The sequence below is a fragment of the Octopus bimaculoides genome, chromosome 2 (genome assembly GCF_001194135.2).
Source record: "Octopus bimaculoides isolate UCB-OBI-ISO-001 chromosome 2, ASM119413v2, whole genome shotgun sequence".
In the NCBI taxonomy this organism is placed as follows: Eukaryota; Metazoa; Mollusca; class Cephalopoda; order Octopoda; family Octopodidae; genus Octopus; species Octopus bimaculoides.
Genome location: NC_068982.1, coordinates 149,875,217 through 149,888,104, shown reverse-complemented (window position 1 = coordinate 149,888,104; position 12,888 = coordinate 149,875,217). Strand labels below are relative to the sequence as shown.

General features: G+C 36.9%; 1 protein-coding gene across 2 annotated transcripts in view; it reads right to left on the bottom strand.

The window, feature by feature from the left end:
• LOC106872138 (spermatogenesis-associated serine-rich protein 1-like) overlaps window positions 1-12,888 on the bottom strand; it is a 40,590-nt gene that overhangs the window by 18,823 nt on the left and 8,879 nt on the right. For both annotated transcript variants that reach the window (XR_008263465.1, XM_014919011.2), the window contains exons 2-4: window positions 11,989-12,159; window positions 6,360-6,483; window positions 3,156-3,215 (exon numbers count right to left, since the gene is read on the bottom strand). Coding sequence is in view for 1 of the 2 variants with exons in the window: in XM_014919011.2 (XP_014774497.1) it covers window positions 3,156-3,215; window positions 6,360-6,483; window positions 11,989-12,159 (355 nt within the window). In the remaining variant the exon portion in view is untranslated. The remainder of the gene's footprint in view (window positions 1-3,155; window positions 3,216-6,359; window positions 6,484-11,988; window positions 12,160-12,888) is intronic.

Below are 12,888 nucleotides of genomic sequence, written 5' to 3'. Positions count from 1 at the left end.
ATCGATGTTGTCCTTAAAGCCTTGGGATCAGGTTCGAACTCTGATATCATATATCTTGACTTCCTTAAAACATTCGTCAGAGTCGACCACAATATCCTACTGTCAAAATTGTCAAATCTTGGAATCCGTGAAAAACTACTACACTGGCCTGAGTATTTCCTGGAGAACAGAATACAAGTTGTGATCGGTGGAATCCACTCAAGCCCAGCAAACGTCACTAGTGGTGTCCCTCAGGGAACTACTTTGGACCCGCTTCTCTTTATAGTCTATATAAACGACCTTTCCAGCGTCATAAAACACAGCAAAGTGAAAATATCCGCTGATGACTCCAAGCTCCAGAAAATTATCAATGGAGAAGACCGAACTGAACTCCAGTCTGATCTACATGCTGTGAGACAAAAATAAAATGCATCTAAACGAGGGAAATTTTGATCTGATGCATTTTGGAAGAAAGAATATATACTAAACAGCCATACTCCCTTCCTTCGGGAGAACCACTCATAGCATCTAATAATATCAGAGATTTAGGAGTAACTGATGACAACAATCTCAGCTGGAGTGCCCAGATCAATAATAAGGTCAATATAGTTCGTAGGAGGAGCTCCTGGATCCTAAGAATCTTCCGGTCCAGAAAACAAGGTGTCATCATTCCTCTGTTCTTCTCCTTTGTACGGCCACACCTCTAATACTGCTGCCTCGTATAGTCTCCCCATACAAAACAAAACATTTAGAAAACTGAATCACCCCAGAAAGCATTCACTTAAATAATTAAGGGCATTCACTAAAAGAATTAAGACCGCCTAAAAGCATTGAAACTCTATTCTCTCCTTGCGCCGCCGTGAGCGATACATCATTTGTACGATGTGGAGAATATGCCACCAGCATTGCCTAAACGACCTCAACATTAGCTTCAAAATTCATCCAAGGCTAGGACCACGGGCCATACGTCCCCTACCCAATTCAGGATTACAACGCATAAATACACTGCAACACAATTTCTTTTCCTCAACAGACTCTGCCCTATTTAACATTGTCCCAAAACAGATCAAAGAAGGGATCCCATCTCCTTTAAACGGGATCTGGACAAATTTCTTCAAAGAATACCGGATAAGCCACCTATACCTGGATACAATTCACTCAACACGAACTCTCTAAAACATGGTCTGGTTTTCACGTTTTTTTCTTTTCATTATGGTATTTTAACATTAAAAAATATTTTGTAATGGTCATATAGCATAGCTCTTTCGTGCATAGCGCTTTCATACATAGAGTAATCATAAGATTTCAAATGTGTGTAACTGACAGTTGAGTTCTTGACAATTTTAGTTCCTATTAGAACGCTCCAACAAGCTGAATTTTTAGAATACGGTTTTGACTAATCCACATGCATCTCAAACATCATGGTTTACCAGGCGTTCCGATATTCTGTAATTTGTTTATATTTATAAGCTAGAGATATTTTTAACCCACATCATTAATTGGTTGTTATATCATTGTTGTTATTTCTGTTCAGAACAGGTTTGAACATTTTAATAAACCGTTTTTCTTTTATTTTTCTTCCAACCTCACTTGTGTCATGTGGTTTGTGGAAAGGAAAAGTTAGAAACACTTTCTGACCACATGTCTCTATAAGTTCGCTCAATGGAATTTGGCGAACATTGGTGTTCCGGATTTGTTGTCTGTGGACTCGTGAGCGTTCCCAAATGCATTTCCTGTCTCGAATATTGACCACCGCATCATGAAGAAACTCAATTATCTCGTCTCAAAACATTATAACACTTCTAATGAAAGGAACTATATTGAGTCGAAATCCAGCAACTTCTATGGCTTACCCAAAATACATGTCAAAAGAAATACAGAACGCTATAAAGGAACAAGGTTGTGAATACATAAAACTACTAGAACCGAAAGACCTTAAACTAAGACCCATTATAGCTGGTCCAGCCTGTCCTACACATCGTCTGAGCAACCTCTTTGACATTATCCTAAAACCACTATGTAGTCGCATACCCAGTTTTATTCGGAATGACATCGATTTTCTGTCACATCTTCCCAAAACAACAGAATCCTATTCACTGATAGTTTTGATGTAACAAACTTATATACGAACATTCCACACGATTTAGGACTTACTGCCATAAAATATTGGGTCGAGAAACATAGAGAAGTGATCCCCAGTAGATTTTCTGTAACCTTCATACTAGACACGGTCAGCCTCATCCTCAAAAACAATACATTCCTTTTCAACGGAAAAAAAACTACCTACAGATTCAAAGCACAGCTATGGGGATGCGATTTGCTCCAGTCTTCGCGAGCTCAGTATTAGGATACGTGGAACAAAACCTATATAAAAAATTGAAGAGAACTACGGCATGACCTTTAAAAGACATATAAAGGACACATAGAAAAGATACCTCGATGATTGTTTCCTAATTTTGACCAAATCCCTAGAAAATTTGGAAGAATTCAGCACCCTCCTCAACAATCTACACCCTAGTCTCAAATTTACAAGAGAAATGAGCAAAACACAATTGCCATTTCTTGACATAGTAGTAATTAAAAACAACACCACAATCACAACTGATATTTATTACAAAAGCACAGATACACACCAGTACCTAAATTTCAAATCATGCCACACAACACATACAAAACGCAACATCCCGTATTGCCTAGCCAGGAAAATTTGTACTATAGTCAATGATCTAAATACCAGAAACACACGACTTATAGAACTCAAAGGATTTCTGCTCAAGCAAAATTACCCTCTCCTACTTATAGAAAATAGCATACAGCGAGCAAAAGAGACACCCACAGAACAACTTAGGACAACACGAAAAAGACGAACCCATCAAAAGAACACAATCTGCATCACCAAAATATTTTTAACACCATCAGAACAAATTTGAATCATAAAACAAAGAGAAAATTAAAATAACATAAAAACTAATCAAACACTTATCTTAAGCAAAAGGCAAACCACATGTGTGCGTGTGTGCATGCGCATGCGCGAGCGCGTGCTCTGTCATTGTTTCACAAATTACATTTTTGCCGTTTCTTCCACTTCCCGCCATCTCTGTCACTACACCAATATCTTTAAGCTTTCGTTTTGCGAGCAGAAGTGTGTGTGCAAATATTTTGTAAGTATGACTTACGTTTTGTGTACAACCTCTTTTGAAATTGGTATGAAAGTATCTTCCTTCTTACCTCCGATTCTGAAAGGAACAGCATAAAAGAAAAAAAAAATGATAGACTTCTGAAAAGGTATTAAGAATATAAATATATACTGAATTTTATCACAATCAATTGTAAGAATATCAAGGAAGACCACTAAAAATTGCAAATGGATAAAAAAAATTGAAAAGGTGTGGGTTTGATCTTTGATAAGGACAGTGACAAGTCTGGACATATTTCAAATCTCCTCGTCAAAGTTTAGCTTAACAAGACTTGAGAATGACAAATAAAATATTTTAGATTTAAAAACATTCATTGATTAGTCAATTTAAAATAATGACAAAGCAATAATCCTCAGGGTTTTTTTTCCGTAAAGAAGGTATAGTTAAGTAGAGGCTAGCATAGTTAGTAGAATGAACCAAAATTAATCTAACGAAGCGCTTTATATCTGTTTTAGTATTTTCTACTAGAAACAAGCATATAAATCAATATATGAATGAATTGCTGAGATTTTAATGTAAATATTATTATAACAAGACAAATTTGAGACAGAAAAGGAAAACATTTCCACTGATAAAACCTGAGTCATGTGTCTCTCGTTTTCTCGCCGACTATACTCTACAGGTGGTACCTTATAGAGCTAAGACAGCACAGTTATAATAGAAGAAACAAGTTATATTTCATTGTGAGTGTGGAATGCCCGTTTGTGAAGTCACTCACAAACACATTCCAATCTCTGCTGTTTGCATTCTCTATTGCCACTACTATGACCTCTAATCCTCGCAGCTAACGGGTCTTTGTATCACTTCCACTAGGGTAATTTTGACTCATTTGTTTCTCCTCTTCCCATTACTCATGTTGTACCTCTCTCCTCTTCCCAGGTACTGCACTAATCACTAAAACCGTTTCTTCCCAGACTCTTTTCTACTCTAGGCATAAGGACCAAATTTTGGGGGTAGAGGGGCACTCGATTAGATCGATCCCAGTACACAACTGGTACTTAATTTATCGACCCCGAAAGGATGAAAGGCAAAGTCGACCTCGGCGGAATTTGAACTCAGAACGTAAAGACAGACGAAATACCGCTAAGCATTTCGCCCGACGTGCTAACGTTTCGGCCAGCTTGCCATCTTCCTTACTTCCCAGAATGCATTGGGAATTCACTCTCTATATTATTTTTCCTGTAACAGTTTAAGCAGAAAGTAAATGGCTCCAGTTTCACCAATTTTTGAGAGCACTCGACGGTCATAGGCACTACCCCTTATTCCAAACTGAGCTTATAAAAGAAGTGGAGTTTGTAATATGTTTAATTTTCTTCATGAACAACATCGTCGTCGTCGTCATCAACATCATCATCATCATCATCATCATCATCATCATCATCATCATCATCATCATTTAACATCCGTTTTCCAAATTGGCATGAGTCAGACGGTTTGACAGAAGCTGGCAAGCAAGAAGACTGCACCAAGCTCTGCTGTCTGCTTTGGCATAGTTTCTTACCATAAGTCCATATATTGCTGTCTTTGGCCGAGCTTCTTTATTAGATTCACTTGTTTTAGAAGCGATGATTTGATTTATATTTTTATAACCAGTAGATTTGTAATTTACAGCAAATATTTTTGATTTAGTCGTACAAATTCTTTATAACGTAAATTTGTGCAAATTCACCGTATAAACAAAACTCCAAGATCTCCGTCAACAGTAAAATGCGTATCAATAATTGTGATCTGAGCTAAAATCCAAGCGAAAGAAGTTTTACTGAATGGGAGTAACATCAAGATATTCAATCGAAATTCAGTATGAAAATTTTCAATCAGATATGGGGAATGTACAATTTAAGTTCATCTTATATTATCTGTTGAAATTACGAAGTAATGAACAAGATACTAATCATTCTGTGTCTGAGTTTTTCGAGCAGTAAGTTATTTAGAAAAGGTGATGTAAATTATTCATCAGTGGAACATAAGATTAACTTTATGGGTAGAAGAAAACTGCATTGAAAACCAAAGAAATGCCGCTGTTTAGACTGAAAAATTATTCTACAGTAAACTCTCTAAATTGCTGTATCAACGTACAGCTAAATCAACTGGACTGATGTGATTTGAGTGGTTTGACTGTGACTATATCACATCAACAATGAGAAAATATGAATCACCATAATTTCGGTTAATTGCATTGTATCTTCTAACTGGATACTGTTGTTGAAACATTTATGTAACCAATATTCTAATATCCTAAACTTACTTTTTCAACTAGTTACAAGAAAATCCTACGCACAAAAAAAAAACGTCTTTCTGTTACTTCTAACTACAAATTTTACGTTTGTCCCTTACCTCCCATATTCAGGAATCATCCAAACGCAGTCGAAACATTTCATCACAACTGTACAGCCTCCGTAAATAGAGGCCTTGAAATAATTTTTAAAGAGGACCAAGTCTTCTTCAATAGCCCAAAGACAGAAACAAACTAATGTCAATGAAACGGTTTTACACTATGCGTGAATTACGCATAACAACATGCCCTAAAGTTACTTCTAATCCGATAATTTACAATTTCTGATCGTGACTTATAACGATTTCACATACATACTGATCTGAATCTCTAAAAGTTAAGCTTCAATCTTCAATCTTTTTTTAAAAATTATTTTTAACTTTCTTGAATCTCAAGGGTGATCCATATAAGAATACTGCTTACATATTTGGGAAGACGGTATCATTACACACAGAAATATCCAAGGCTGAATACAAGATAAAGCATTCGGTTGACTGGAAAAGACTCACTTCGCAGCACGCTATACAACAAAGGTATTGTTTATTCTCTTCTCTACAATAATATTTGTTTCTCTTTACTAGTAATCTAACATACCACTTCTTCTCACGACCCACCCAATGTACCCCTGTCTGCATCCTGCCATCCTTACTATATCTCATTCCTTGAGTCGGTGCGAGAAATTTAACAAATGATTCCTTCTCAGCTTCATCCAACTCTTTTCTTGTCTGCCATTTTTCAGCAGACACGGAAAGAGATTTCAAATGAGCATCAACCATATCGAACTCAGCAGAACCCAGAGTGGTCATAGACACCACCCTCTTTTATCTAATTAATTTTTAAAAAAGTAAAACAAAAACTTACTTAATCAGTTATACATCAATTGTTGCAAACTGTAATATCCGAATACCTACCCGAACACAGGCGGTGAAACTGGTGCTCCTTTTTTAAAGAAATCGGGTGAAAATTCAACTGTTTTGTAAAATTTATCACCGAGATTAATACAAGGCCTGCCATTTCTTTTATCGATCATATTACCTATAATTTACAACAGTAACTTTACAATACTACAAAGGAATAAATTACTGTATCTCATCATAATTAAACACAAATCAATTTGAAAATAATTTCTAATGGCCCTACATCACAAATTTTAGAAAAGACCGAATCAAGTCAAGTACTTCTCTAATATTATTTTATCGACCCTGGCAAAGATTTCAATACAAAACGTAAAGGAACACAATACACTTTGCTTGGCTTTATACGAAGTCAAGGCTATGACGTCACTTGATTAGTTCAATAGCGTTTGCGAACAGAGCACTGAGCTCAGGAGTTGTGAGTTCATATCACATGGCAAGCGTTGGGTTAAATCAAGAAACTTTTTTCTTTGAAAAAGAAAAAAAGATATTTTTGTGGTTCTCGAAAGAGAGGTGAATTGCAGATCATCGAACAAAGTGTTTTGTTGTATTTAGTTACGTCCTTTACCCCTTGGGCTTAATTCACGAAAGACTTAACTTTACTTTTGCATTCTTACCAAATCGATAAAATGAGTTTTCTGTCTTCGTAATAAGAAAATATTGTAATTAAATAATTAAGATGTGGTTAAAAATATGAAAGATGGATGGGGTTTAGTTATGTTGATTAACAGATTGTTTGATTGATTAATTCACAAGTGAAAGGGGAAAGTGCTAACGAAGTGAATGAATATGTGTATAAAAATAAAGACAAATATATATGCAATCTATTTGTTACATAGTTTCAATGACATTAACAAAATGTGACATTCGGGAAAATAAGAATACAGTAAATATAATATACAGAGGAAAACTTATAGAAAATATTAATAGTTATAAAAATGTCATGATATAAATGCTTAATGTGTCCTTTACGGAAATTTGAATGCCATAAGCTGATGGCAGCAAACTTGTTTAGATTACACTCACCAATTGATTTGACCTTCGTCATGTTAAGATTTAAGATCTCTATCGGAAAGATGGCCTTTGATCCTACATTTTCCATGTTTTACTTCTTCCCAAGCTCGGTCAATATCAGTAGATTTATGTTATTAAAGAAAATAAACGCAATGGTCGAAGTTTACTTGTTTTTTACTTTTTTAATAGATTATTTTTGCTGATGTCGTTGCTTGACTTGAAACAAGAATTTAGATTAAAACATTTATTAATAACGCATCCAGCAACTTCCCTATGTGAGATGAAGCGCCCAGCAGCTTATTCAATCTATCATTCCCTCGTGAAAACAATTCAGAAATATGAAAAAGAAAAAAGATATAAAAGTGCATAAATTCTTCCCAAATATTCGATGTTTGTTTACAACGCAACGAATGAATATTAGGAAAGAGTCATATCAGGAAAGAGTATTTTAGCTTTGTGTTTTTTTTTTCTGTAATTACAACATCAAATAATTCTGAAGCGAAAATAAACGGAACTAAGAAAAGCTTAAAGGTTTTTCCCTTGTCGCAAAAAGTTATTTTTTTCCTTTCTTATCTATTTTTTTCCCCACAAAATATCTAATTATTATCGATTTGAATTTAAAATTGTTTTTTAACATATACAATATGACATAGCTGTGTAGTAAGAAGTTTGCTTCCCAGCCACACGGTTCCAGGATCAGTCCCACTGCTTGGCCCCTTGGACAAGTATCTTCTGCTACTGCATTGGGCCAACCAAGGCCTGGTGAGTAGATTTGGTAGACGGAAACTAAAAGAAGCTCGTCTTATATATATCTATATCTATGCGTGTGTGTCTTTGTGTCTGTGTTTGTCCGCCACCACCACTTGACAACCATGTTGGTTTGTTTACGTTTCGGCAAAAGGGCCCGATAGAGTAGGTACCAGGCTTTAAAAATAAGTCCTGGGGTCGATTCGTTCTATTAAAATCTCTTCAAGACAGTGATCCAGCATGGGCGCAGTCTAATGACCGAAAATTCGTTTTAGTTTATCCTATACTTGATGTGAAGACGTGAGGCCAAGTGGTAAGGGTGTTGTGATCGCAAGATCGTGGTTTTGATTTCCTGACTGGCGGTGTGTTATGTTCAGGAGGAAGACACTTCATTTCACCTTGCTCCTGTCCATTCAACTGTAAATGGGTGTCCTTGCATCGAACTGACGAAACATTTAGCAGGGACGTTGGCCTGTCCGCCTATCCAGTGTGTTGGCATCATGCGAAAGCTACAACAATGAGAGGAAGCGCATTGTGACCAACGGTGTGTAACATCCGATAGTCTGGTCGATACGGTAATGGTATTTGATATTTTATATGTTAAAAACAACGAACCAAAACTCTTGTTTTATTTTGCTTGCTACTTCAGTTCTTGCGATTAGAAAGTCACATACTAGTTTCAAATTTTGGCACAAGGCCAGCAATTTCAGGTGAGGTGGAGAGTTGATTACATTGACCCTAGTGCTCAACTGGTACTTATTTCATTGGTCCTTAAAGGATGAAAGACAAAGTCGACCTCGGTGGAATTTGAATTCAGAACAGAAAGTCGGACGAAATGCTGCTGAGTGCTACCGAGTCTGTTAAAACCTTCTGGCTGAAGAGATGCCACGCGGTGCATGAAAGACCAGCAACTCAACTGAATGATTGTGTCCAGCAAGGAACAGTCCCCGCGTGGGTGGTGACAGGGAGAACAACACTTATAATGAAAGATACTCACTGGAATATGTACGGAAAAAATATACACTTTCCTGGCACAGGAAGAAATACTACCGGGGGGGGGGAGGAGGGAGGATGTAGGAAGAGTTCTCAGGGTACCAAGGATCACCTGGTCGTCGATAAAACAGTTTCGGGACATTGTAAAAAAACATCATGCAAACATGTCTATGGCTTGGATTGACTTCTTGGATCGTTGAATGTCTGCAGATGTTTGATGTTGCTGACAACATCACAAATTTTGTGATGCATAGTATGAAAGAGTGGAAAACCAAATTATACTCGAGTAATGTATTCCTTGGATAAATTAATATTAAAAGGGGAATCTTCCAAGGTGACTCGTTTTCTCAGTTACGTTTTGTAATTGCACTAATATCCATAACAATGACACTTCCGAAAGTTAAGATGGGTTACCGATGTGGGAAGAAAGGCCCATCATTGAACCATCTTCTGTTTATGGATGACCTGAAATTGTTGGAGAAATCTGAAAAACAGATAAATTCCTTAACCAAAACAGTCCAGATGTGTGGTAGGGACATCGGTATGGAATTTGGGATCATCAAATGCTCAGTACTTAATATGAAAAGAGGGAAGAAAGCAGCCTTCAGAGGATTGCGGTTACCATCAGGAGAGACCATGGGTGAATACGACGGTAGTGGGTATAGATATTTAGGGATTTTGGAGCTGGATGACATTCTACACAGAGAAATGAAAGTCAAGGTCAGCGAGGCCTATCAAAAAAGGGTGAAGATGGTGTTGAAATCCAACCTGAATGCCAATAATTTGATTACCGCAATGAATATTTGGGCAGTTGCGGTGGTCAGATATAGTGTGTCCATCCTCAGATGGACTAAGGAGGAAATATCAACACTGACGAGAAGGACGAGAAAGTTGATGTCGCTTCATGGGGCGCGACACCCGAAAGCAAACGTAAACACTGTATATGAAAAGAAAGAATGGTGGCAGAGGACTAATTAGTATAGACCATTGTATAAGGAGTGAAAGGAGAACGCTTGCCGAGTATTTGATAAATAGTGATGAAAACCTGCTGCAACATGCCGCGAAAGATATGGGTGTAAATGCAGATGAAATGATGGATAAGGAAGAGTTTAACCAAAGAGCTGAGAAGAAGAGAAAAGAAGACCTTCTTGAAATGAAAATGCATAGACAGTTTGAAAAGAATACACAAGACGTTGAAGATAATACAGCATCGTGGGTATGGCTTGAGCGAGGTGATTTGAAGCGTACCACAGAAAGCCTAATAATTGCTGCACAAGACCAGGCTCTCGCTACCAATTCAGTGAAGTCTAACATCTATAAAACTTCTGACACCCATAAATGCAGACCCTGTGGAAAGAGTGTGGAAAATGTGACCTACTTGGTAAGTGGATGTGAGAACCTTGCACAAAAAGAATACAAGCGTCGTCACGATAAAATGTGTGTGTATCTCCATTGGCTCTTATGCCGTAAATACCAATATGAAGTAACAGAGAACTGGTGTGAGTAAGTACCAAGTAAAGTTATGCAGGAGGATGGAAAAGTAACGATACTCTGGGACTATAATTTTCAGACCGATCGTGTAATCGAGCACCGTCCGCCGGATATTGTCATATTGAATAAGAGAGACAAATACTGTCAGAGATTGAAAAAATCAAGTACTCCGAATTGAAAGTGGAAATGGCAAGACTGTATGGAATGCGAGAGGATAATGTAAAAGTGATACCAGTGGTGATCGGAGCGTTGGGCTCAATTCCATTGAAACTTCAAGACTTCTTAAGACAACTGGAAATCCCATGCAAGATTGATGTCTCGCAAAAAGCAGCCTTTTTGAGGACAGCGCACATCTTAAGGAAAGTATTATCTGTCTGAGGTCCTTGTTGTGATTTGACAGATGACTAAAGACTCCGGTGCATTTTTACCTACACTGTGTTCCGAAGGAATAATAATAATAATAATAATAATAATAATGATGATGATAATAATAATAATAATAAATGCCCTGATGCAGTACCAGGCACTAGCTCTCATGGCTTCTGATCTTGACTGATTGGAAGTGTTATCATGTACATTGTTTTGTCTTGGTATAAAAGATGGGCTACAGCAAATATTCTGTTCAATACCACAGATTTGCTTGTCAGCTGTTTAACCTTAGCCAGCAAAGCATGTCTCTTAGTGGCTGACGATATGTGCATCTCTGATCACGAGCAGAAGTAGTGGAGGAGCATCATAGCCATCTTTGGGGTCTGAACAATCACCTCTAGAAATATGAATGTTCCGTTCATCATCCTTAAACAAACCTTATTCAGGAACCTTTTGAGCGGGATGGGCTAATCGACCTGAAAAAAAATTCTAACTGGGCCCTACCTGCAAAGTCATGCGCTGGTTATCTTGATATGAGATCACCATGTCGCGCACATATGGTTGTGATGCATGCGCCTGGTGTACTCTTATCAGACGGGCAGTCATGATGGGTATACTGGGCTTCGTATATTTTACTCCAGTGTCACTTTGATGGCAAGCGCTGCTCTCTCACCCAATAATAATAATAATAATAATAATAATAATAATAATAATAATGATAATAATAATAATAATAATAATAATTTATAAAGATGATGATAGCAATGATAATGATATCAGCAAATTGCGAGGTCTGGTAAATATACAATACAGCACCTCCTACCAAATAAGTCAAAGAAATGGAATTGGTTGTCCAAGATATTTTCTGGACGCTGCCCAAACAATAGTTACTTATAATGAAGAAAACGCCTATGGTCAAAATTGTTCCAACAGCCAGCAGATGTAGATTTCACAAATTCTTGAAAACTAAGAAACACAAAAACATTGAGCACTACAAAACATGAACATTTACCTGGGCGTTTTCTTATCGGTAACCATTCTCTATCTTTTGTTGCAGAAAGCTGATAATATTGCGAAAATTCCAATTTTGTCGCTTCAGAAACGCCAAATAGGTAAGTGTGAATTCTTTCTGCACAATTTTGATGAAATAGCCACTCATCTTCTTCAATAGTATAATTTTCAACTTTAAAGAGAAAAAAAAAAATCATATTCATTACAATGTACAAACCATAAAATAGTTAAAATCACAACCAGTCTAACAATAGAAAACTAAACTATTGCGAACTATAGGTTCTGTAACTTAAATATCTTGCAGAAATAATTGGAGACCGTCAGAAAAATGTTCCACAATGTTATAGTCATCATCATGATCGCATTTCTTTTTGTAAAACACAAAAGTAAGATAGTTCTTACTGGGCAGACTTATGCTCAAAGACATTCTACCTATGAATTAATTTCTTTTTTCAGGCTTAGTGTACTTTGGACTATATTATCCAGTGAATCTTTCCTTTTTGTAAACGACCTGATATGACTTGATAGAGATTTGACTGCTATTTCTAGTAGAAATAGTACTCAGGTAGAAGTTCCCTCATTCGTTTATGTTGTTGTGCAGTCTCAGATCAACAAAGATTGAGCAGTCCTACGGCTTGAAGGTAGTCGCCGCGCGTCGAGGTGTTATTGTATAGTTTACATATGATATGAGAGGAGGTAATACTGTTAGCATATCTAATAAAATTTCTTATAAATACTTGTTTTTATTAATAGAACTGGTAGAAGCCATTTCATCGAAATGATAGCACAATCGTCCAGATACGCGGTACGTACGTGGTTCGACTATGTAGTAAGATCGTCTTCTGTCTTAGACCGTACTCCTACACAGCAATCAAAGAGAGAAAGGAGGGATTCATATATA